This window comes from Parasteatoda tepidariorum, chromosome 9 (assembly GCF_982258835.1).
Source record: "Parasteatoda tepidariorum strain Cologne lab strain chromosome 9, Ptep-v5.0, whole genome shotgun sequence".
Taxonomy (NCBI): Eukaryota; Metazoa; Arthropoda; class Arachnida; order Araneae; family Theridiidae; genus Parasteatoda; species Parasteatoda tepidariorum.
Genome location: NC_141763.1, coordinates 59,117,809 through 59,144,895, shown reverse-complemented (window position 1 = coordinate 59,144,895; position 27,087 = coordinate 59,117,809). Strand labels below are relative to the sequence as shown.

The following is a 27,087-nucleotide window of genomic DNA, read 5'->3' as shown; positions in this document are numbered from 1 at the left end:
AAACTAATTCAAATCGTAGATTTAACTTAAATCGAGACCCTGTTTGCAAAGTCGAAGCTAAAATATTTAATGAATCTATGCATGAATTACAATATGAAAAAATTTTCGTTAATGATAAACTAGTCATTCAATCGTTAGTTGATTCGGGAGCCAATATTATTTTCGTACGAGAACACTTAATTCCCCCCAAAACAAAAAGTGTCGGAACTGTTCAATTAACTTGTGCTTTCGGAAATGAAGTACAAGCTGAACTTTCAAAAGTAAAATTATCGCTTCCAAGTTTTCGTGAAAATCCTATAACAGTAACGGCAGCCGTTTGTAAAAATCTTTATTGTGATTTAATAATTCCCCCAAATATTTTGGATGATTTAAATCAGGGCTGTCCAACTGGCGGGCCGCATCTGGCCCGCCAACTTCTTATTCAAGCTGATCGCCCTCAGTTTTCCCATTAAAATGTAAGCAAATTGTTTTATAATCCTTCTGTTCCATTGTTTTATAATTAATAGTTCAACTATTAATTGTTATTGTATAAGAGGTTATTGTTCAACTTTTTCAAACTGCGGCCCGCCAGGTGATCAGTGACCGGAATTCTGGCCCGTGGACTCTTTGCAGTTGGACAGCCCTGATTTAAATGAAGCAAAAAAAGAATATGATCGAATTTCAAAAGAAAATATGATTTCTCCTTATTCTAAAACTAAATTTCCTTTGCATAGAAACGAACAACAAAATACTCCTAAATTAAGCTCTATGTCTAAAAAAGAAAATCAAATTACTTCTTACATTTCAGAAAACGATAATTTTTCTCCCCCACTTTCTGAAAATAGATCTGACAAGGGTGTAATACAGTCGCGTAAGTTAGACGAAGGTCAGTCATTCTTTGAGATTGAGAATAATAATGAACCACTCCCTTTTCAAACTGAAACCGAAAATTTGTTATGCGAATGCAAAAGTACTTCTACTCAAAATTTATTTGAAAAACAAATAAATGAGTTTGATTCAATGACTTCTGCGCCTAATAGGAAAGCGGAAACTGCCAAATCACGTGATCAGAGTGCTCGTTCCGATGTAAATAAACAAACCGAAACCGATATATTTTCGTCAGCCGAAACAGAAACAAACTATTTTAATTCTTCAAATCCGAAAAATAAAGAGATTAAAAATGCGTTTATTGAAAATACGGATTATTGTTTATCTAATATATATATAGTTAACGCCGATGTTGATTTATCTCATTTAAAATCCGATACGCGTGCCGAAATTGAACAACTTATTAAATCTTATAGGCCAAATAAAATTAAGAACACTAATTATGAAATGCAAATTTTTCTTCAAGATGAAATGCCAGTTCATCAACGTCCGCGCCGCCTATCTATTTTCGAGAAATTAGAAGTTAATAAGCAAATTAAAGAAATGTTAAACAAAGGTATAATTAGAGAAAGCACTTCAGATTATTCTGCTCCAATAGTCTTATGTAAAAAACAAGATGGCTCAACTCGCATTGCGATTGATTTTCGATGTTTGAATAAGAAGTTAATTAAAGAAAGATTTCCACTCCCAATTAAGGATGACATTTTCGATAGACTACAAGGTGCTTCAGTCTTTACAAATCTGGACTTAAGAAATGCGTTTCACCACGTAGACATTCATCCTCAAAGCCGCAAATACACTTCGTTTGTGACACCAGATGGACAATTTGAATTCAACAAAGTCCCTCTCGGCCTTTCCAATTCACCAGCAGTATTTCAACGATTTATACAAATTGTTTTTCGAGAACTCTTAGAAGACGGGACGTTGATCTTATATTTGGATGATGTGATTGTTCCATCAGATGATGAGTCCGAAGGTCTTCAAAAACTCCAGAAAGTTTTCAAAGTAGCTTCCGACTATGGACTTGAATTTAATTTCAAAAAATGCAATTTCCTGCAAAGAAAAATTACCTTTCTTGGACATATTTTAGAAAATGGTACGATTAGTCCCTCAGCAGAAAAGACAAAAGCTGTTTAAATTTTCCCAAGCTCCAAACTGCTAAAGATGTTCAATCATTCCTAGGCCTAACAGGATATTTTAGAAAATTTATTAAAGATTATGCAATTATTGCACGACCACTTGATCTTCTTAGAGACAACGTTCCTTTTCATTTTGGCCCAGAACAGCAACAAGCTTTCCAAACCCTGAAACAAGCCTTATCAACTGAACCTGTGCTGCTCCTTTTCAAGCAGGGCGCACCTTTACAGCTTCATTGCGATGCATCGTCAAAAGGAGTTGGCGCAATTCTGTTCATGCAATCTGATTTAGATGACAGCCTACATCCCATTCATTATATGAGCCACAAGACATCCCCACGAGAAGAAAAATATTCATGATACGAATTAGAAGTTTTAGCTATAGTGCAAGCGCTTGAAAAATTTCGTCATTACCTCGTAGGCACCAAGTTCAAACTTTTCACAGATTGCCAAGCTTTCCAAAAGACTATGTCAGAAAAAGAACTGCCACCTAAAATTGCTAGATGGGCAATGTTACAAGAAGATTTCGACTATGAAATAATACACAGACCTGGAAAACAGATGAAGCATGTCGACGCTCTTAGCCGATATTCTGTCATTACAATCCAAGTTGACGAAACAACCCAGAAAATCTGCCATGCCCAAGCCAAAGATGAATACACACAAGGCATAAGACAACTAATCGAACACTCTCCAACTACAGACTACAAGTACAAAAACAACATCCTATACAGAGTAGTAAACAATCAATAACTCTTAGTCATACCTCAAGATATGCAAAAACAAATAGTTCAACTACAACACAACAAAGGCCATTTTGGTATCAACAAGACAGAAGACATGTTTAAACAACAATTTTGGTTCCCAAATATAAGAAAGACTGTTGAAAATGTAATCTCCAATTGCATTCCATGTATACTTTCATCACGTAAAGTAGGAAAACAAGAAGGTTTCTTGCATCCCATCCCAAAAGGAGACATTCCTCTTGATACATACCACATAGACTTTCTTGGTCCCTTACCCAGTACAAATAAGAATTACAAATACATTTACACCGTTGTAAATGCTTTCACCAAATTCTTATGGATTTATCCAGTCAAGTCAACATCAGCTAAAGATGCCTTGGATAAACTACAACTGCAACAAATTACTTTTGGAAATCCAAGAAGAATCATCTCAGATAAAGGATCCGCATTCACCTCAATAGAATTCAAGAAGTACTGTGAAGACGAACAAATTGATTATGTCACAATCACCACAGGTCAGCCACGTGGGAATGGACAGTTGGAAAAATTTCATGCTACGATAATCTCAGTCATCACCAAGTTATCCCTTGACAACCCCAGGAAATGGTTCAAGCATGTACCAGCAGTCCAACGTGTAATCAACAGCACTGTTTCTTCAACAACAAAGTTTACACCCTTCGAGCTCTTAACAGGAGTTAAGATGAGAAATAAAGAAGACCTGCACACCAAGAAAATCCTCGAGGAAGAACACATACATATTTTACTTGAAAATCAACAACAAATGCGAAAAGAAGCAAAAAGCAATATACTTGAAATGCAAGAAAAAACCAAGCACAATTATAATACTAGACGAAAGACAGCAACGAAGTATAAGCTTCACAACAGAGTTGCCATCAAACAAACCCAATTTGGGACAGGTTTGAAACTTCAACCAAAATTTTTCGGTCCATACACAGTGACAAAAATTAGACCCAACGATAGATATGATGTTCACAAGATCGGTATAGGAGAAGGACCAACTGTCACATCCACATCAGCAGACTTAATGAAACCGTGGGAAGATCCATAAACTTTTTCCTTTTTTTTCATATGAGCTATGAACTTTTCAATTGTGCAAGAACTCTTACACAGACTTTCGATTTTTTTAAAATTTTTTAGTGCAAGAACTTTTACACAGACTCTCAAATTTTTTTAAAAATTTATTATTTTCATTTTGAATTTTATTACATAAATCAAATATTAATTGAACATATTTAACTGAATATTAATTACAAATTTCTATTTTAATCATCGAAATATTCATATTGATCATATTTTTCAGAAGTGAGATAAAAATTTTTTGTAGATTTATATATTTGAAAATATCTTTTTATTACTTATTTTCTGCTAGTTTTATAGATTGAAGAGAAATTCATTTGCTTAATAATTTTGAAAAGTGCATTTTTACTTAATCAACTATATATTATATTAAAATTGAATATATTTAGAATTAGTTTAGATTTAAATTTTCATTAATTTACTGTTTTATATTTCAATTCAATTGTCAAAATATTTATGTCGTCAATATTTTCTTTTTGTTGTGATGTTTAATATTTACCTTTAAAGCAATTAGTCGAAGACCGACTAAGTCAGGATGGCAGAGTGTTGCATACGCCATGCAGCGCCACCTGTAGTTGAGCAGACTCCCTCTACATTCACTCACTGAACGGCTACGGGGAGCGAGCTCATTAAGATGTTCCAGCTCTAATTATTTTCTATTGTCATTTAAGTGTTTTTTTGTCATAATAAAAGCTTTAAAATGCAACCCTAGACTGCTTTGAAGCTTCATCGACACTCCCCGTCCGTAACATATATTTCAGATTTTTATTTAGCAAAATCAATATTGGACTGTTAAATGACAAAACTTGGAATGATTGATGTAAGCATTATATAAACATAAAAAATAAGCTATAACAACCTACTGCATAGATCATTGTGTGTTTTTGTGTATTGAATTAAGAGTTAACTTCAGTAATTTAAGTAATTAACAATTATTCAGGGTGCGTAGCATTTGTAAAAAGTACTTAAAGGTGCTTTTTGGGAGATTTCGTTTTTAAAAGCTTTTAAAGGTGCTTTTTTCATCTGGCGTTTTTTAAAAGTGCTTTTTTTCACGAATAATTTTTTTTTCCTTCAGTGATATCTGACGGATCCCCTGCATTTCACGAAAAATGGGGTGTTTGCTATGTAATCATTCACACGGACTTCATGTTGTACCCACGTTATGACTTGCGCATGCGCGCACACTCGAAATTGAAACTCGAGTGCTCCAATTCGGATAGAGTCAGATTCTTATTAAATGTTTTTCTTTTTTATTTATAATTTTATTCTTTTTTATTTTATTTTACTTCTTACACTTTTTTGATGTAGGGGGTAAGGGTACTTTTGTTCAGAGCCAAGTTGAATTCACTCAGTGATGTGGGAAAGTACTGATTGTTTCGATTTACGTCCGTTTCTTTTTGAGTTTTTTTTTTTTAAATGCTAAAACTGTTCATAAAAAGTTTTTGTTTTTCAATAACATCATTGATTCAATATGAATATTTTGAGTTCTTGAAAATTTTTGTAAAGTGCTTGAAAAGTTTTTAAAAAGTGCTTATTTTTGATTCAAAGATTTGGCTACGCACCCTGTTATCCAATGTTTATTTTAAGGTTTAGTTATTCCTCAAAGGTTTAACTACTAGAACAGGTTATCATAGTAATCGATTTTAATAAAATTTTAAGCATGCACAAACGCAGAAACTTTTATTATATTTATTCACAGCTATTAGGTAAATTATAATAATAAAGCTTATAGCTAAAATCATTTCCTAGAATAAGCTGCATATATACAAAATAAATGCATGGAAATTTTGTACAAGGAAAAATGTTACGATGACTGAAATACATGAACAAGTTCATAAGTTTATGCATTGTAACAAAGAACTTTGAATTTAAAAAACAACATTAAGACTTCAAAATATAAAAATTTAAATATATTTGTTATAACATTTATTTACCTTTTATATATTGTCATCCAATGAAAAAGTCAACAAAAAGTAAAATAACAAATTATACATCAATAGGTTTAAACCTTAATTTTTAGAGTACAAAATAACAATTTGTTAGATAACTAATATAATCATCTGCTGCATACAATACAAAACATTAGTTCATAAGCTCATTTTGTAGAAATAGACAAATTGATGACTCTCATAGTTTAGGAAGTATTCTGCCATTGTTGGGTAGCAGCATAACATATTGAGATACAGGGGAAGAATTGTTAATTGGTTGAGGTGATGGCAATATATTTGGTAATATATAAGGCTGTGCTGGATTTTTATTGTAAGGGTTTATAACATAAACAGTATTAGGTGGTACAGCTGGAAGTGGAGATACTTTTTTTGGAGGTTCTTCGACTTTCTTTCCAGCACAAATATCAACACATTCATTGAGCCTTTTCATAATAGAGTCGAGAGCCTCTTTATTTAAGTTGCACTTATTTGCTTTGATTTTTCTAAACACTTCATGGGTTTTTTTCAAAATACTCCCATAATATACATCAGTACAAGTGTTCACTGTAACTTCCATGTCATCATCTATGGGGATCATACTATGGGAAGGTGATGAGGCAGGAGAAAAATGAGGAGTCAAAAATTTCCACACTACTGCATGAATATGCCTACAAAGATTGGCATCAATCATACTGTGAACACATGTGCATGAATATTGATGCACACATATATCACATTCATCACACCGAAGACTGCAGTGTTCTGGGCATTTATCTAATTCTTTGGTAACATACAAAGGTTCCTCATCACTATCTGTATTAATAAGCCAGATCTTTTCAGAAAGAGCAGACATTTGATCTCCTGGTATTTCTAATCCTGATGTATGGCACATATTTATTGCTCCGATAGCCAAATTCAACTTATCACTATCTAACATATCTGATATGCGGTCGAGCATTTTGTACTTGACAAGCTTCAACACAACAAATAAAAATTTATCGAGCCTTTTTTTCCTGCCTTCCCTACAGCAGTAACGAAAAGTACGATGCATTACCTCCAAATGAATATTGGTGCTTAAATTCACTTCTTTACGATAACAAAGAGCCCACATTTCAGTGTTGGATCCATATTTGTTCTGAATGAAATCTCCCAATTTTTTTGCTGTAGGGTCTTTCTGAAGAGACTCGACAAAGTTTTTAAACATACACGTAAAGACATTCTCATTTTGACATTCTAATAAAGTTCTCATTGTTTTGTAAACTTCGGCTCTACCAGCTACATTCCCCTTGAATACTTTTAACTGTGTCCTGATTTTACTGTCTATGTAAAATATGCTCCAGAGCCAACGAGGTTCATCCTCCATGACGCTCATCCAAGACTCGTAGAAAAAGGATTCATTGTCAGACATGAAATGTTTGAAAGACAAATTTCCAGTAGATTCTTTGATGGACATCAGAAACTGCTCAATTATACTTTTATCAACCTTATTACTTATACAAAAGGCTCCTGGGAATGCATTATCGAATTCATCCATCACTAACAGAACAGTTAAATAAAATCGACCACCTTTTCGTCTGTACAAGGAATCTAAACACACAACATTTCTTTGAGCTGACAGAAGGATATGTTTTTGAAATTCAGTCATTATAACCAGCATGAATTCCTCCTGATCGCTACCAATGTTCTGCTGCTGGTAGAAGAGGACAGGTGAATCTTCCATCTGGCAGCACCGCTTAACCCAATTTTCAACACTTTCTGCATCACTTATGCCAGGATTGTATTCTTCAGCATTGAAGGCGCAATTGATCCAGCGGATATCTCTTCTCTTCATCAAGTGCAATTGAAAAGTGTCCTTATACTCACTGTCTTTTATATCATCTAACAATTTCTCAAAAGGCACTCCACTTGATACACTTTCTAAAAACAACAGAATGCATATTATCATTTTAATATTTACTGATACTTTTAAATAAGCCAAGCATTATAAAATAATTTTTAGTTTGTACACCTTTGTTTTCCCACTTTATGCTGACTAGTATTTAACCAATAAAAGCTTTTCCTATTCTAAAGAAAAATGACGATTTTGAATAATTTAGTAAGGAAAAATACACTAACTTGTTTAAGTTACACGCATGTGAAAAAAGTAGCATTGCTTTCATAATGTAAGAGTACTATATATACCTAGTTTTGCTAACCACAACTTAAAAATTAGAATCATACCCATTAGCCTATTATCGCTGATTCATTACAGGAAACTAGTGCAAATGAGGTGAAAAACAAAATCCAGTTTTTTTTTTTTTTTTTTTTTAAGTAAACGAACAATTAAATAGTTGGGAATCAATTTTGGCTTATGAAAGTATTCAGATAAAAGAGGTTTGTATAATTGTGATTATTCTGTACTATGCAAAATGTAAATTAAAAATTCATAAAATACCATTAACAAATATAAAAGGAGAATTTAATTTTTTTAAATATTTTTAGATGAGTGATGTTTGACAGCATCAAATATGCCAATCCATTGAGGTTGCACTTTCTTTATAATGGAGATTATCTATGTGTACCTTCTGTGCTAAACATGTAGCTAGATGGCAGAGTTCTTGACTGCAGTGCTAAGCCTTTAAATATTTCGTAATTTGCTTTTTTCTAAAAAAAAAATTGTGCAATTTTTCGCGGCATTGATATTATGTTAATTATTTTCGAGTAGAGATATTATGGCCACTCGGACTACTTTGTTTGCTCTTGTTTTCTACTCAATTTTCATCAGCTGATGCCTGCCTTCCCTTTTTCCTGCTCAAGGGTAAATTACAGACATGGTTTTGAGAGTAATTTTCCAACCAGGCTAGTATATTTGCAGTGACTAAGATGTGAAGGGCTGAAACGAACAACAAAGTTTGTGCTCTATGATTTATCAGCACAATATAAAAATTTCTTACTACTGAGTGACTGGAACTATGAGTTGCGAGCTAAACACTAATGTTACTTGTTGCTATCTGCGAAAACTAGTCGTATTAGTTGCTACCAGTAAAATTTAATATCATTCTATGTTGCTTACAAGCTTAATCCTACTTGTGGCAATTAAAAAAAACAGCAAATTTTCTATGGCAGAAGTTCCTTATTTTTTCACTTGTCACAGATATTAGGGAAATTGAAATTAAAAGCTATCTAGGAACCTTAAATTAATAGTCAGTAATTTACTTACCTTGAATAGCTGCCTGCTCTGCAGGGGACAGTTGGACAAAAGAAGTTTCTTTACCGTGACCATAATGATGAGGAACATAACGCACTTGAACTTCATTTGTACACTCTTGGCAGTATATTGCTGCTGTGCACGCAATTCCCATTTTGCAGGTTCCACCCATTCTGAGCATTCGTTGTCTGTTTTCTCTCACTTTTGGAAGATATTTACCAGATCGGTGACACATGTAGAAAAGTTTTGGACCTTTCAGAGTTTGCCGAGAACCATGTCTCAATGTGTAAGAGCATAAAGTCTTACGCTCTATTTCACACTTCCATTTCCTAAATGCTAAAAAAAAAAAAAAAATTATTATAACATTAGATTTATGAAATAAAAACAAGATTAAAAAAAATATTAATTTGGAACATATGAATGACTTTTAAATATAATACAATATTTCAGAATCATATGAAAAATAAGACTTTTTTTTTTTAATTTGATTTCTCAGGAATTATTTGACCGATTTCACACAAATTTTGTATTTCACCAAGCAAATTTCATTCTTTAAATTATAAAATTATATTCCTCACAATTCAACATTTTTTTCTAATATTATTAAATAAAATAATAAGCATTTACTAAAAATTATTTTCTACATGGAATCATTAGGTTAATAATCTTTATAATTGTGTGCAAACATTTTTCAATTCATTGTTTGAAAAATTATAATAAATTAATTACCACTCATATTCGGAAAGCTAAGTATTTGATCTGACATATCCAAACTATGTTGACCTTGTAAATGTTCCCTTAGTTTGTTAACATGTCTAAAATTAATGTCGCACTCAATGCATTTAATATCATTTCCCGTTATCTTCTTCATTTTGTGGACCACTCTAAGATGCCTCCGTGTATACCCAGATTTTGAAAATTTTTTCAAACAATATTTGCATGTTAGTTTATCCACAACAGGACCATCATCTGCGTCTTCCTGTAAAAGACTTTTATGCTCTACTCCTTTCACAAGCATGACCCGTTCCTTCAATGAAGTATTATCTAAACAAACTACTGTTGTTACAGTTTCACTAGTGGATGGTTGTTCATCTGGACTACAACTGTCAACATTGTACTCTGTCAACATAGATTCATGAAATAAAAAACAAGATTAAAAAATATATTAATTTGGAACATATGAATGACTTTTAAACATAATACAATATTTAAGAATCATATGAAAAATTAGACTTTTCTTAAATTTGACTTCTCAGGAACTATTCGACCGATTTTACACAAATTTTGTATCAGCCATGCAAATTACTTTCTTTAAAATAAAAAATTATGCACCTTATTATTCAAAATTTCTTTGACTATTATTAAATAAAATAATAATTATTTACTAAAAATTATTTTCTCAGTGGAATCATTAGTTTAATAATTTTTAATTGTGTGCAAAAAATTTTTAATTCACTAAAAATATGCGAGGATATTTGCAAAAAGCAAATTTAACAATAAGAGGTTCAAACTTTGGAACACACTCCTGACCAAATGTTGGGAGTATATTTCCAAGATTGGGACCCTATATTTTGGGGGTTAAAAATCTAAATCTGACAACAACAAAAAAATGTTTATTTAGAAAAAGAAAGTTTTTATGTCTGATTTCTTAATTCAAAATATCGCTGCACTAATAAATCAGCATAATTCAGAACGTGAAGATCTGATCATTAGTTCAAAAATTATTCAGAGTGGTCTTTTTTTGTGTGTTATTCAACAGACGGGAATGAACTAATTTTGTGAATAATCTGCATAACATTGTGCGCTATTTTCAATCAGAATCAATTTTTTTTATTTCTGAACTAATTAAATACATTAACTGATTCATGAGTTAGGGAAATGAGATCAGTTTAATGCAAGAAAATATATGCACTACATGAAAAAAATATTGAATGATCAACTTCCATTTGGTAGAAAACTAGCAAATATTGAAGTTTTAGACTTTTGGGTGGCATCTGTTTCAAATTCTTCATTATAACACTAAAATATACTTTCTTTCTCGTTAACAATTGTAAATCATCACCCTAGCATATTGTCTTAAAATAAATTATCCTTTTTATTACTTGGCTTCTCCAAGCTCCTTAATGCTAAAATGAATATAATTTTTTTTATACCTTCTGTACAATTTTACATTTAAAAAATATTTCTTCCTATCTATAAAATATTCCTTAATCTTTACTAAATTTTAGTAATTCTTTTATAATTTATTATTTTTATCTATTTTTTTACTCTTAATAGTGATATTAAAAAAATTAAGAAGAAATAATAAAAAGAAATAAAATGACTGGATAATATTTTATATTAATCTTTGTTTTTCACTCCAATTAATACAAATTTTTTTGCTTCTTAAACCTGCATATTTTTATATATGTAAAGAACATTTCTTTAATAATTTGCTATATTTATATCCTTATACATCAAAAGTTAAAAAATAATGAAAAGAAATGAATTAACAATTGAATATTTTACACATTTTCAAAGAATGTTAAATAGTGGTAATTTTTTATTAGCTACCTCAGATTCGAGTTAAAACAAACCGACTGTATATTCCTTCATTTCGTACATCTTATTTGCTCGATTAAATCGTTTCTTTTTTTTTGTCTTGTCTTTTTTTCAAAATTAGTGTTGAAAAGAAATGGTATTTTTCCTCTTAAATATTAAAATAGAATGTTAGTTTGTGTGCAAAATGAAAGAATACATTGAAAAATATAAGACCCAAAAGATTTTACATTGTCATTCTAATGAGAACCCCAAACGCAGGTATGCAAAACTTTTTCTTGATAACCGGCATCAGGAACTGAAAAAATACTATGTTGGGAGCCAACATAAGTAACATAAAACTGTAATTGTATAAACTTAAGGTGCATTTATATCTTAATTGAAAGTAACATGTATATACATTGCAATCTATGAAATTTGCAAAATATTACATTTGTGTGCAATCCCTGAAATTATAGCCATAATAAAACTGTAAAAAGAAATTGTGGCAATCAAGTTCAAAGTTGCTCGAAAACAATAAGTAAATTTAAAAAAAAAAAAAACAGGATAACCAGTAAAAAAACAATTAAAAATCAAAAAAAATTAACTTTCTAATACAGCAAAAAAATTTTCCAATACGAAAAGAACAAAAAAAAATACTTCAAATATTTTTATTAATATTTAAAATTGTTCAGGGGAAATTTGCAAAATATTACATTTGTGTGCAATCCCTGAAATTATAGCCATAATAAAACTGTAAAAAGAAATTGTGGCAATCAAGGTCAAAGTTGCTCGAAAACAATAAGTAAATTTTTTAAAAAAAAACAGGATAACCAGTAAAAAAACAATTAAAAATAAAAAAAAATTAACTTTCTAATACAGCAAAAAATTTTTCCAATACGAAAAGAACAAAAAAAAATACTTCAAATATTTTTATTAATATTTAAAATTGTTCAGGGGAAATCGCAGATTTTGGGGGCCAGTTTTGGATTGTGAGTCATAGGTTGTCCATCCCTGCTTTAATGGAATCACGATTCTACTGATTCCTGAGTTAAAAGAAGAAAAAATTTCACTAGGAATCCGTTTTTCCAAAGAATAAATGAGATGTTGGTGCCAAAAAAGTTCTTCAAGGAATCTGATTCCTTGCAGTTCATGTTGCACTTCCTGGTCAGTAAGTTTTGTTGATAACCAGGCAGTGCCATGAGAGAAACGAAAAGAAGAAATCCCAGAATTTGGCAAATTTGAAGGGCATGCCATGATAAGAACTAGAACAGTACAGGAACATCGTGAGAATTGTCACCAAACGCTCTAAAAATGTCATTAAAATTATATGCAAAGGCGATAAACTAGTTGCCTTGAAATATGTTTGGAATTTACAAAATAATCATGAAAAATAGTTTTTCAATCGAATTTTGAGCAATTGAAAAAAAATTTGTTGCACTAATTTTATTGTTCTCTACGTGGTATTAAAATGGAAGAATTAAATGTGCCTGGGGAAAAAAAATTTAAATGTTGAAAGCTTATATGCTGTTCTTTGCAATGTACTGACAGTATAACTGGTCATCAAGAAAATAATATTTCTTGCTTATCTAGAATTGCCTTTATTAAAAATTTTATAATTTTCAGAAATTTTATTTTTGATATAATATTTTGTTAGTTCTTTCTCTGTTTTCTTCATCCAATTTATTTAGTCTCTATGTTTAATTTATTTACTGTTATTTTAGCTTTTTATTACTTAGTTTAATAAATAGTAATCTTCTATCATTATGAGACAATGATCGTAATTAATGTAAAGGTGTTATAGGTGACAATTAATAATTTTTGATGTGTACCATAACATAATTATGTAATTGTACAGTTCGATTTTATTTTCTCAAGTTTGTCTACCATATTAAGTTTTAATGAATATCTAGCTAAACCACTAAACCCACCTCGGCGGCTTAATTTAGAGCCCCTGAATTGGAGGAGCATTAGCCTTATTAAACCACTAAATTTTTCATTGCTGGTGTGAACCCGACAGATACTAATGTATAAATATCCCTTGAAATGCATTACATTTGTTTGAAAAATTATAATAAATTAATTACCACTCATATTTGGAAAGGTAAGTATTTGATCCGACAGATTACTAATATATACCCGACAGATACTAATGTATAAATATCCCTTGAAATGCATTACATTTGTTTGAAAAATTATAATAAATTAATTACTACTCATATTTGGAAAGGTGAGTATTTGATCCGACAGATTACTAATATATACCCGACAGATACTAATGTATAAATATCCCTTGAAATGCATTACATTTGTTTGAAAAATTATAATAAATTAATTACTACTCATATTTGGAAAGGTGAGTATTTGATCCGACAGATTACTAATATATACCCGACAGATACTAATGTATAAATATTACTTGAAATGCATTACATTTGTTTGAAAAATTATAATAAATTAATTACTACTCATATTTGGAAAGGTGAGTATTTGATCCGACAGATTACTAATATATACCCGACAGATACTAATGTATAAATATCCCTTGAAATGCATTACATTTGTTTGAAAAATTATAATAAATTAATTACTACTCATATTTGGAAAGGTGAGTATTTGATCCGACAGATTACTAATATATACCCGACAGATACTAATGTATAAATATCCCTTGAAATGCATTACATTTATTTGAAAAATTATAATAAATTAATTACCACCCATATTTGGAAAGGTGAGTATTTGATCCGACAGATTACTAATGTATACCCGACAGATACTAATGTATAAATATCCCTTGAAATGCATTACATTTGTTTGAAAAATTATAATAAATTAATTACCACTCATATTTGGAAAGGTAAGTATTTGATCTGACATATCCAAACCATGTTGACCTTGTAAATGTTCCCTTAGTTTGTTAACATGTTTGAAATTAATGTCACACTCAATGCATTTAATATCATTTCCTGTTATCTTCTTCATTTTGTGGACCACTCTAATATGCCTCTGTTTATTACTAGATTTTGTAAATTTTTTCAAACAGTATTTGCATGTTAGTTTATCCACAACAGGACCATCATCTGCATCTTCCTGTATAAATCTTTTATGCTCTACTCCTTTCACAACTTTAGCCATGATCCGTTTCTTCGACGATGTTTTATCTAAGTGTACTATCGTTGTTACACTTTCACTAGTGGATGGTTGTTCATCTGGACTACAACTGTCAACATTGTATACTTCACTACTGTCCCCAATTTTTGACTGTTTTTCTGTTTCCGAAGTTTGGAAATCACTCACAATGCAATCATTTTTAATATCGTCAACTTTCTTACTATCTTCAATTACACCTCCATCAACAAAAGTATGGAGAATCATGTTTCCACCATCTCCTTTTTTAACAATTACTACTCTTCCATCATCCTTCATCATCATTACTTGCTCACTATCTTCTTCATTTGTCACGTTTGCATCACACTCGGAAATTTTGCTCTCAGCTTCTTCGGGCATTGAAATTTCTTCATGATTACTACTGTCATTAGTTTCTATGAAAACATCCTCAATTTCATTACTAGCATTTGCATTGCTATCAATAGTTTGTTCTATTATATAATTAGAAGCTACTTCTTCATTACCATCGAAGGCAGATGTAACGTAATATACAGCCTCTAATTCTTCCATAATACTATATTTGCTAAAAACAAGAAATGTTAGTAATATATTTCAAATTGACCTTTTTTGAACTACATTAGTAATCCAATTTTGTACACCTAAAATCATTAAAAAATAATGTAATATATTCAGCATTTAAAAAAATTTAAACTCAAATCTAACAAAACACTATTTATTTATTGGTACAAACAAATTCGTCTCACAAATTATATTTGCAAAATAAAAACACACTTATTACCAAGAATTTACAATTTACATCTTTTGAACATTTCCGGCTGCTTATTTCTTCTAACCAAAAACAAATTTTTTATTAAAACCAACTAAGTAATAAAAAACTCAATTAAAGGGATATAAATCGTTACTTTAATAAAACTCTAATTTTTTATTGATTATCACTTACAAATGCTTATAAATAACCAATGAAAGACACGATATAAGTGATAGGATGCTACTTTAATTTTACAAATTGAGCACCAAATGTCATGATATATAACAAAAATAGACAGCTGGAAGCGTAAATTGTAAACAGAGAAATGAGAGAAAATTTTATTTTTTTGCTCTTAGACCTGGGAATTTTCTTCAATATAAACTCACAGTAAGTCGAAAAAATTGATATGGTAAGAAAATCTATATCATAACTATTTTTGTTGTTGTCTTTCTTGTTGTATAAAGGTTCAGCTTTTTGGAATAGAGAGTTAAATACTTTTTGTGAAGAAAAAGTGAAACTTAAATTTTTTTTATTTTTATACTTTCGCTCATAAAAAAGATAAACTTGTTTATTATTGGAACAGATATGTATAAGTCTTTTTAGGTGTTTTAATGCGTAAGCATAGCTTCTATCTATTTTCTTTTATTTCTCACTTGGGAACAACATTACTCATTGTTTTTAAGTAATAAACTATGTATGTTACTGTCTTTATTTCTTATTTTTGATAAAGCTTGTAGCAGAAATATTTAAAGAGATAGATTCTGTATAAAGTCAGTATCTTTTTTATGTTATAATTGTCACTTATAAAAGCATTTGTTTCATTCTTGATAAGCAGTTGGATTTTCCAACCTCCTGATAAAAATTTCTCTTACAATATTGCAATTGTATATCAATCTGTCCTCTTTATCAATACATAAAATCATTCTGTTACAAATGATTCCAGTATTTTTCTTCTTTTTTTATGGAAGTGGAGGAAAAATTCATGTAATTATTATTTCATAGTGAATCTGATAATATTCATAACACCCTTTTAAAACTAAAAAAAAATTTTGAACACGGTTGTTTTATTATGTGAAGATACATTATATTTTACAAAAATAATTGACAAAGTAATTAAAGGAGGTTATGATTTCTACATATTTTTTTTCTAATTGTAATTAAGTAAAAGATTTTTATTATGTTTGAAATCTATGACAGAATGAAGTGTTACTTTTCAGACACAAAAATAATCTAGTGCTAAAATAAATTCATAATTCTTAGGTTTTTATTATTACTTTTATTTACCTCTCTTATCCTCTTTATATTATTATTCTCTTTTTGAAATTACTTACAATTACTGCCCAACAGCAAATAATTTCCCCCTTTTAAACAAAATAATTTTATTATGTGTTTATTAAACACACATAATGTGATTAACAAAATTTAGTCTTAATTTTTAAAGGTATCTGAAGATGATTTTTATTTTCAATTTTTAGATAAAAATAGTTGCAAATAAAGATCTTTATTTTTTTAAAAAAATTAGAGTATTTCTCTTGTAATATCACTTATAAATTATATTAACTTATATTCAGACTTTAGCTTTTTAATCTTTTATGCCTTTAAGCTTTCTTTAAATTTTATGGGAGCATTATAAACATCAAAGAAAGTTTCATTACCCAATAAACAATTGTAAAAAATTTGTTGCTATTCATTTTCTATGTATTATTCATTCCATTGCTTTATATTTCTTTTATATAGACTTTAATACTATCTGCTAAAAGGATACTTTGCTGTACAAAATTTTTCGACCGTACTGTAGCTAGAGCTAAGATTGTTTTCCTTTCCCGGTAAGGATTTTGTTGATATTAAAATGACACTAAGTTTGTAGATTAATTTTACATGTGTGCATATGTTAATTTGTCTATGTTTGATACAATTTTTTATGATAAACTTTACTGATTACTTGCATAAATAATTTTATATATATATATCTATAAATGAATTATTTACAAGCTTAGCCGGTGAACAGTCTTATTTAATCTTTTATCTAATACTAAATATTGTAGATCTTAGCAGTTGAGTGTACAAAATGTCATGTTTAAATGTTTTCAGAATGGATTAATGTTTTACATGCATTTTGCTATTCTCTGTTAGCAAGTAATCTTAGAAAACCTGTCTTTTGATAACAAATTAAAATACCGGGAGTATGAATGCTTAGAAGCAGAAGGTTAAAATAAGGCCGTCCGCACAGTGAGGATGAGAGCAGGAGGGGGAAAAAAACTAGTTTAACTCTTGCCTCTCGACCATGAGGGTTTTCTGGGGGTGAGCTGAAAAATGACTGAACATTGAAAAGTGTAGTTCATCTCCTCAATGCAGGCACAGATTCAGCAATGTGCAGTAGCAACGGCATTTGTGTAAGCTAGCATCATCGTATAAAGACTTTTTTTTTCTAGTGATGTATTTTAAAGAAATTAAGAAAACTAATTATAAAACTTACTATTATTATGAAACTTATAAACTTATTATTATTATGAAGATAAGCGGCTTTTCTTTTTATGAAAAAAACTGTATATATTTTATTCTTGATACTGATTACTCTTATTTCTTCACAACAGTTTTTTTTTTAAAAATTTAGATGCACAGAATTGTTCTTCAAAGTTGTTATTTAATGTAACTAACTCAATTTACTTTGAAAAATGTGCACCATAATTAGCAAATATGATAGCTGTTACAAAGTGGAAAAATTCTACATAGATATTAATCATCATTATCAATTAAAAATGTTCAAAAATGTCATCAAAGTTCACTAAAAGGGTAACTTTTAAACTTGAAAACCTAACTTTTAAAAAAGAACTTTTAAACTTTGATTACATAATTTATGCCTGTAATATTAATTAAGCGCAATTTTGTGCGCTTAAAATTAGTCTAGGGAGCAATTTTTAACTTTCACGTTTCACTTTCTCCCAATAATTAATTTTGTTCAAGACTTATATAAAACTATCATTAATTAGTTGATTAATAATGTAGTTGAAAGTTTTGTTGCGAAGAAACTAAAATATCTTATCTTTTTATGAAAATAGAAAGTACATAAACTAGTACAGACCCTATTTAAACTTAATTAAGTGTAATTAACTAATAGTTTCAGCTTAAAATAATTAATAAGAAATGTTGTTAATTACATTTATATTGTTATTTCTATTCAGAATCGTCCCTATTTTGAGCAAAATCATGTACGAACAGGAGGCAAGATTTTACGGGAAGCAAAAATAGTGTCAAACCTATTTGAAAGGTTCGTAGGAGTTGTTTGCCTGTTGGAGGGAAAAAACTCTGCACTTAATGTGCACTTTCTAGTGGAAACCTATGGGAAGCAAATTTTCTGTATTCCTCTCAGCTCCCGCTTGCCTCCTCAGCGTGCAACCGGTCTTCCTATTGTCAACATTTGAACTTTAAGACTAATTTACTCAAATATATAAAAATATCCCTTTGAGTCATCAACCACTCTGTTCTTTAATTCTTACACAAATTCCCAAATATTTATAGAGATTAAGTACTTAGTTATTATCACTAGTCAATATTGACTTTTTGATGCCAAACACAAGTGTGAAAAATTAGGAGGAAAATTATTAAACCACAGCTAGTAAAAATAATTTTGTAACATGTTCTAATTGTATATTATCCTAAATATATAGTTGAAATGTATAATTTATTTGCTATGATATCAGTTTTTTCAATGAAGTAAAAGAACTTTTGATGAAACTTTGAAGCTGAAATGTGATTTAAAAGCATCTAAAAAGAAATTGTTTAAGTATAATTAAATTAAAATATGAAAATTGAATAAATGCATTAAATTAAATGTATGCATAGCAATTTTAATGTTATAAATTAAAGCAAGATTGGTAGTTTAAATTATCAACTTAACAAAAGTTTATGGCACATACTTTACTCTAACAAAAACAAAGTTAAAGTGAAACAATCCAATGTTTTGTTATGAATATGGTTAAAAATACTATTTAAATAAAAAAACATCAGTGTTTTTTCTTCCTTGAAGGTTGTATTCGATGGCTTCCACTGATTCAACAACAATTGCTGTCTGTCAATTAAACTGCACATCAGATAGAAAGAAAAATTTTGAAACCTGTAAAAATTTTATAAACTTGGCTGCTGCTCGCCATGCAAAGGTAGAAATTATTAAAAAATTCTGGTGAATTTATTATTACATTTTAAATCATTGTTGCTTCAATTTTTTAACTTTTATTCTTTAACTATTGCCTATTCTTTTTTATTTATCTCAATTTAATATCTCCTGATTTTTTATGTTGCTGCTTGCTTAGAGTCTAACTTCCCTCGTTATTGCTAATTTTTCCATTTTAAATTTAATTTTTATTTCTAAGTCTCACTCAAATTTATTTTATAACAGACTGAAACATTTGATACTAAATATTTTCTACCATCTAGACCAAAAGAAGGTTAAACATAAACTTTTATTTCCAAGAATGTAAAATAGTAAAAGTAATGATTTGCATGCAAATTTACATATTCAGCATGTAATTTCAATTGTATTACTAACTGAGAAATTAATATCTCCTTTCCCCTGTGGCCTCCCTAAATCGTAGTATTCTCGTTTCACAGTTAATTTAGAAATTCCAAACAAATGCTTGAGAGCAGATTTTTTTAAAGAAATAAATGGGGTTTTTTTATAACTATTTATATCTATTTTAAAACTTATTTGGATTTTTTAAGTACAGCATTTAGTATTTACTTACGAAGCTCTTATTGTGAAATAAATAAATAAATGAAAATAAAATTTAACAAAATTTGAATTACATCTAAGTTTATCTTCCCCTTTTTATAATTTTTTTCATTGTTGTCAAAATTTGTAAATTCTATTTAAAATACAATAACAACTCTCTTTTAAAAATATTTTATTTTAAAGCTAAGACATGTATGTCAAGAATAATTATCCTTATTATATTTGCATTATGGGGCCATCCGCAAATGATACACAGTTGGAGGGGAGGGAAGGTTTGTGAAATTGTGGCAATTTATAACTAGGGGGAGGGAAGAAATAACAAGAAATATGGAAAAATGGTTAAAATAAAAGGTTGGACCCTTTAAAAAATTAAGCTTAAATTATATTATTTTGACCATTACTAACTATTTTTTTTAATTTGTTTCCTTCTCTTTAAATTTAATAACTAAAATAAAATATCTCTAATAGAAAAGTAGACTAAGCTTTAGGGTGGAAAGACATTTTATTTTTTACAGAATCTCCAAATTTATTTTTATATCAAAACTATGTACTATGATACATTAATTTAGTGAGAAAGAAAAAGGAAATACGAACCGAAATTTAAAGAAAAAAAAAGCTATAGATTTTCAAAATTACCTATCTGAAAATGATGTTCTGTTGTTAATTTTTAGGTTAAGCATTACCACAAGGGGTTAGAGTTAGAAACTTTAAAATGAAATTATTGGACTAATTCTGTTTAACCTTTCTTCGGCTGATGCAAATTTTGATTAATAGAATTCGTTTTTAATGTATTAGGATTACTTTTTAATGTACCTTAATAAGAATCCTTTTTCTAAAATTTCTTAACCATTGCTAGAAATGTTTTAGTATAAAAACCTTTTTCTCATTTATAATGTTACTAATATTTAGAAAATTTATTGAAGACAATTTCGAAATATTTTATGGGCTTATAATAAAATTTTATTTAATTTTTAATATTTATTGAGATTAAGTAATTATGTTTTATGTTATTGAGATAATATAATTTATTGGCCCAATAGGAGCACTTAAGTATTCAATTAGTGGTCCAAAACCTTAAAATGGTCGACAAACTTGAGGGGGGGGGAAATCGAACTTTACAATTACATAATTCATATTATGGTACGCGTAGAAGATTATTAATTTCCATCTATAACATCCTATAACTATATAGGTTAATTAGCCCATAATGACTGAATATTAGTATTTATTAAAATTAAGTGTAAAAGAGCTAAATTAACATTAGTAAATAGATTCAACATACAGATTGAAATGCTAATACCTATAAATAAATAAAGGAGGAAAACAGAGTAAGTAAGAACTGATAAAATATTATGTTAAAAATTAACTATCTAAAAATTATAAACTTTTAAATAGTCAATTCTAAAGGAGCAAAAAATACTATTTTATTGATAAACAATTACACTGTCAGTTCATGAATGAAAATCACAGCACAACATGTAAATTTGAAATTTCAGCATTTAAATTTAAAAAATTGTGTACCAGACTCTTTCTGTTATTCCACTTGAATACCAAACATTCAAATGCCATACCAAGTGTAGAAGATTAGTATAAAAAAAAAATTTTAAACTGTGCGTAATTCGATACAAAAAAAATATTTTTAATTATTATTCTAAAATTCCAAACATATTTCATTCAACAAATTTGTCGCCCATTCGACATTTGTAGAACATTTAACAAGAATTGTCGCTGTACTGACATGAACCCTACTTAAGAGTGTCTTTGTGTTTTAAAGTCCGCCTTCTATAATCTTCATATTTTTACAAGTTGTACATTTGTAAACCCTACAGATTAACCATAATAGAATAAACTCAAAAGTTAATGTTTTTTAGGACATCTCCATACCACCAAATCGAGAGAAAAAAAACTTTGTAAATTGACTCTAAATTTCTGTATGAATTTTATTTTCAATGTTGCTTAAAAAAATATGCTTGTTTCAGATGGTCTTTTTCCCAGAATGCTTTGATCATGTTGGAGAAAGCAGGAATCAATCTATACAATTAGCTGAGCCTTTAGAAGGTGCATTGATATCTGACTATCGTCAGCTGGCTACACAAAATTCAATATGGCTTTCTCTAGGTGGATTTCATGAAAAGGTTTGTAAAAGTTTAAATAATATTTGCTTTTGTATGTGATGTTCAGTCAAATACTAAATTCAATCATGAATGATATTGCTTTTTGTTGACTTTTAAGTAAATCTAGTTTTAAATGCTTTAAAAAGTTACGTCTTCATAAAATTTATCAAAATAAAATCCTAATATGATTTTATAATACTCTTTAATTTATTAATCTTTAATACATTTTCTCATTCTTTAATTCATTCAACATTAGGCCATGTTATATGTTTCAAATTATATTTTTGGAAAAATTAAAACGTATTTTAATTTTTCCTGATATAATTCGGTTATTTATATCTAGCGGTTTTGATTTTTTCTCATAAACCCTTTGGCAGAATTTTTCTAACTTTCTGTGACAATTCTCTTTAGTACTAATACCTTTCTGAAAGATATTTTTATTAGTGACAAATATATATATTACTAATTTAAAGTAACAAAGGTGCTTTTTGTTTATAAGCAAAGCCGTCACAACTAGAATGGAACAGTATATAATTTTTTTAATTATAAATGTAAGAATTTTTTTTTTAAATCTAAATATGAAAGAATACATGTTATATTATTATCGGCAATATTCCCCTGTTCTAAAAAATATTTGTATAATTAACCTTTTTTAAATTTTTGCTATTTGGAAATTACTTTTTATAATGTCAATCTGAAATTCTAGCTAAAGCCAGTCGTTGCAGATTTTTTTTTTATTCTTAAAAGAAGGTTTTTAAAAAATCACAAGTGCTTATTCGTGCCACGATTCTGCCACGGGACTCATAAATATTGAAATATTTTTTAATCTGAGAACAGAAATGGTATTTAAAACAGATATTATACTTATTTTTAAAAGCTGAAAACAATGTTGAATGGAGGTATGCTTTGAAGCTGTATTAATGCCACCTATTATTTCACTAATTCATTTATATTTTGCTGGTTTTATTATCTCATAGGGATCCTCTGTAGATCAGGATAAAGTTTACAACTCTCATATTTTAATAAATTCCAGTGGCGATATTGCTGCTGTTTATCGTAAGATTCACCTCTTTGATATTGATGTTCCCGGAGGTGTAAGATTAAAAGAATCTGATTACACAATACCAGGAAAAGAAGTTCTTCCTCCTGTTGATACTCCGGTTGGAAAAATTGGACTAGGTATTGTATCCTTTTTTTAAATGAATCATTTTTTGCCAGCATCTATTGATGTCTTACAATACTTTATACAAATTACAGGTGAATTTTTAAATTGTATTTCAGACTAATGACTATAAAATATTATTTCATTAAGAAAATACTATCTATAATAATATAAAGAGATTGTCTGCTAGTGTCTTGTATAACTTCAAAACCATTTGTGCTAGTGTCTTAAAATTCGCACTGCAGCATTGTTTTAGCATTAGATATTGTTGTTATGAATTAAACTAGACACCTTTTGTTTTCATTTATATGAAAGATAATATCAGTGATTATAAGCAAGCTAAAGCTTTATTTAATCAAAAGTTGGATCTATCGGACATTTTTTCTGTAATTACTTAACTTGGATCAATTTTTTCGAGTAAGCATAGACAAAATCAATGTTAGACGATCAATGTCAAATTCATTGATCAAAAACAATACGATGTCACGTAATATAGTTAATCTTCATTGAAGTTATTCCTAGGAATAAAAAAAAACAGGGTGCTTCCTCACAGAAAAGGGCACTGACTTAACACTGCAATAATTTATCGAATGTGAAGTATTATGTAATAACTGAATTTGATCCTCAAAATTTTTTATATTACTTTCTTATAGTATTTATGCATGTATTTTAAAAAGTAATGCTCATTAATTATTAAAATAAGAGAAAAATTTGTAGTTTATGAAAAAAATAATAAAAGACATTCTAAAAGAAAATCACTGTGCACAAATTTTATGAAAAAAAAAACTAAAAAAAAACATGATTAATTGATCATTTAAATTATGAGATAATGAGCATTTAAAGGTGCATTTGAGAAAGAGGTATTTAATTGAAAAATTTCAAACAATCACTTTAAAAATTCATTAATATACCTTCCACTCCCCGAACTTGTAAAGATTTAACCTGTTGAGAATGATACTACAAAATATTTGTAATAGTAATCAGAATTAGACCTTTAAACACAGATAATTTTATGAGTGTGTAATTGTTATTTAAACAGTGAATAATTTTTTTTAATGGAATATGAATAAAACGACAATGTTTTTGAAGGATGGAGGTTTATTTTTTCAAAAAGAGCATAGAGGATGCATCAACGGACAGGCAAGATGGGCCGCCCTTCTAAACACGCTTAGGGGGAACACTGTCTTTATTTTGAGGAGTAGATCTAATAACGTGTTATGCTTAATCTTATAACATAAAGTCACTGCAAAATTTTGCAAATAATAATTATTATTGGAGTTATTTTAATTGCTTTAATTATGACAGTATATATGGCTTTTAGTTTTGTGGACGATTGCGTAGTGCTGTTTAAAATCAATTGACTAATTCTTGACTTTTTTTTTACCCAGTATAAGACCCTGTATTTAGCTGTTTTATAATAATGATAAAAACACTGTATTAATAACAAAACTTATATACAATAAAACAAATAAAAAAAAATTAGCGACAAAGAATTTAACCCTTGCCAGGTGATATGTTTTTCATTAAACTATCCAAACAAAAGTAGTAATCTATTCATATCATACAGTTGTTTTCTACTTTAAAAGAGTATCCAAATAAATTATCCAAAAAAAAAGTTGTAAACTATTTGTTTTCTACTTTATAATATCAGCGCAAATGTAACCTTATTTTCTTTCAATTGCTACATGTTTCCTCTCATGCAAAATATAATATGTGGGAATGCCATTAAATATGACATTAAATATTTTAGATAGATTATATTCTTTTATCTTATCTTTGTAAAAAGGTTTATTTTTCAAGAGAAAATATGTTGCGTTGCTTGATTTGAACTTTATGAACAACATTTTTAACTGTGTATAAATTTACTCTTTTGTTTTAAAATAAATCCTTGAACTATATTTGTATAAAAAGTTTCAAGTTTCTTTAATTATTTCTAATGTAATATTAAAATTAAAATTTCTTTGTAATTAAAATTATTTATTAGTGTTTATTTAGAAGTCTCAAAGAGATATTACAAATTTTTCGAGACTAGAAGGCAAAGTGCTAGAAGTGCACCCTTATATTAAGAGTGTATTTGGATGTTTAAAAGTACCTGTGAAACTATGTGATGGGTAATTGCTATTTCTTTAATACTTGTTTCCACTTGAAAGTTTGCTATTTAACGCTAAATGCTAATGCCTTTCCCTCACATATTAAGTAGAAAGTGTTGTAAAATTTTTTAATGTTTGATTATAATTTATACAATCAAATACTACAGGGATTTTTCATTGAATGTTCAATCACTGATTCTTCCACGGTTTAATCTTTTTATTAAATCTTACATTACTAAATAAAAATGAAAATACACTTGCAAAAAAAACACACTCAGGGGTCTGTCCTGGCCGAATTTACTACCGTTGAGCGCTACCTTCACAAATTCAACTTTAGGAAAAACGTTAGTTTCACAAATTCAACTTTAGGTAAAACGATAGTTTCACAAATTACTTTTTCTTAAAATTTATTTTTGTATGCCTTAAGAAACGACAAATCCATACTTTTGTGTTGATTTTTTAATATAATTTTTAATTTTTCACAAATTGTGTCTAAATTTTCACAAAATAGGTACCTCTCAGAAAAACCTAGACAGACCCCTGACACTGTACTTTCATACGATTTATAAATGTTAGTAATTCTGAATATTAAGTTGCATTCTGTTTAATATTAGTGAAGCGCTGTTCCATAGTTTCTACTGATAATCTCTAGTTGTACAATTTTTTAATTACTTTGTTTTACTTATTTTTTTTGCTATACATTTATTTATTTTACCTTACATTTTACATTGAAGTGTTATGATCTCAGATTTCCTGAGTTTTCTCTTGCCATGACTGAATCTGGAGCTGAAATTCTTACATATCCATCAGCATTTACTCAAGTCACTGGAATGGCTCATTGGGAAGTATGCAACTATTATTAAATTTTTTAATAACAAAATTCAACCTGTTTAGAATGAACTAATATGTAAATAATACCTGGTGAATCGGATACTAAAGAACATTTTTAGATGTTTACTAGTCGGAGCAAAAATTGTTTATGTAGTTAATTCAGGAATGTCACGGAGGTTAAAGCTCTACAATTTTGTGACCAACAGCATGACTCTGGCATTGCGCACAAGCCGCCTTTACTTCCCAGACAAACTAGTACCTATCGATCTAAAGCTGAGGGCTTCAAGCCGCCACTGAGATTTGAACCTTAATCATTCACACTTACAGCTAGCTGAGTGCCTTCTCATTGCAAAAACATAGAAATACATAGAACAACAATTGAAAATAAAACACCTAAAAATCACAATTGGAAAGGAAAGACATCAAAATAAAAATGGGAAATAAAAAAAAAAATTTTATAAGATTTTCTTTTAATACTCATTTTACCTCATAAAATGGTAAACACTCTGATTCAAAGCAAGAAACAGGCAGAAAAAGGTTTACTGTTAGCTGCAAAATTCAGATAGCTCTCATTGTTATTGCCGGATTTACTTAAGCATTTTGACAAGTTGAACTGCTGAAAATGTTAATCTGAACTGGTAATTGAAAAGGATTGAGAAGAAATGAGGGTGAAATTAAAAGCAGGATGGAAAAAAAAATCTGTTCAACTTTCAATGGATTTTTATTTCTAAGATAATTTGGTAGTCCAAAAGTAAAGTTGAAAATTTTCCACAAAGATACTATCTTATTTTTTTAAATATGG

General features: G+C 29.0%; 2 protein-coding genes across 6 annotated transcripts in view; one reads left to right on the top strand and one right to left on the bottom strand.

The window, feature by feature from the left end:
• Positions 1-5,522: 5,522 nt before the first annotated feature.
• LOC107439936 (uncharacterized) lies at positions 5,523-15,590 on the bottom strand. 2 transcript variants are annotated; one of them, XM_087151914.1, is made up of 4 exons: positions 14,323-15,414; positions 9,692-10,081; positions 8,975-9,298; positions 5,523-7,692 (listed from the first exon to the last, which is right to left on the bottom strand). In XM_087151914.1, the coding sequence occupies exons 1-4, from the start codon at positions 15,158-15,160 to the stop codon at positions 5,975-5,977; spliced, it is 3,270 nt and encodes a 1,089-aa protein (XP_087008040.1). In that variant the 5' UTR covers positions 15,161-15,414; the 3' UTR covers positions 5,523-5,974. The 2 variants fall into 2 exon arrangements, with proteins under 2 accessions (XP_087008040.1, XP_087008041.1); XM_087151915.1 differs by lacking the exon at positions 9,692-10,081 and having other exon boundaries at positions 14,323-15,590.
• A 45-nt stretch (positions 15,591-15,635) lies between these two features.
• The window catches only part of NitFhit (ntrilase and fragile histidine triad fusion protein NitFhit), a 34,721-nt gene continuing 23,269 nt past the window's right edge, over positions 15,636-27,087 (top strand). The window contains exons 1-6 of one of the 4 annotated variants that reach the window (XM_043053605.3): positions 15,636-15,768; positions 17,097-17,185; positions 19,387-19,516; positions 22,068-22,223; positions 23,180-23,386; positions 26,189-26,299. In XM_043053605.3, coding sequence (XP_042909539.2) covers positions 15,766-15,768; positions 17,097-17,185; positions 19,387-19,516; positions 22,068-22,223; positions 23,180-23,386; positions 26,189-26,299 — 696 coding nt within the window. In that variant the 5' untranslated portion in view covers positions 15,636-15,765. Of the gene's footprint in view, positions 15,769-17,096; positions 17,186-19,367; positions 19,517-22,067; positions 22,224-23,179; positions 23,387-26,188; positions 26,300-27,087 lie in introns of all 4 variants that reach the window. The other 3 variants (XM_043053606.3, XM_043053608.3, XM_043053607.3) reach the window with 3 other exon arrangements.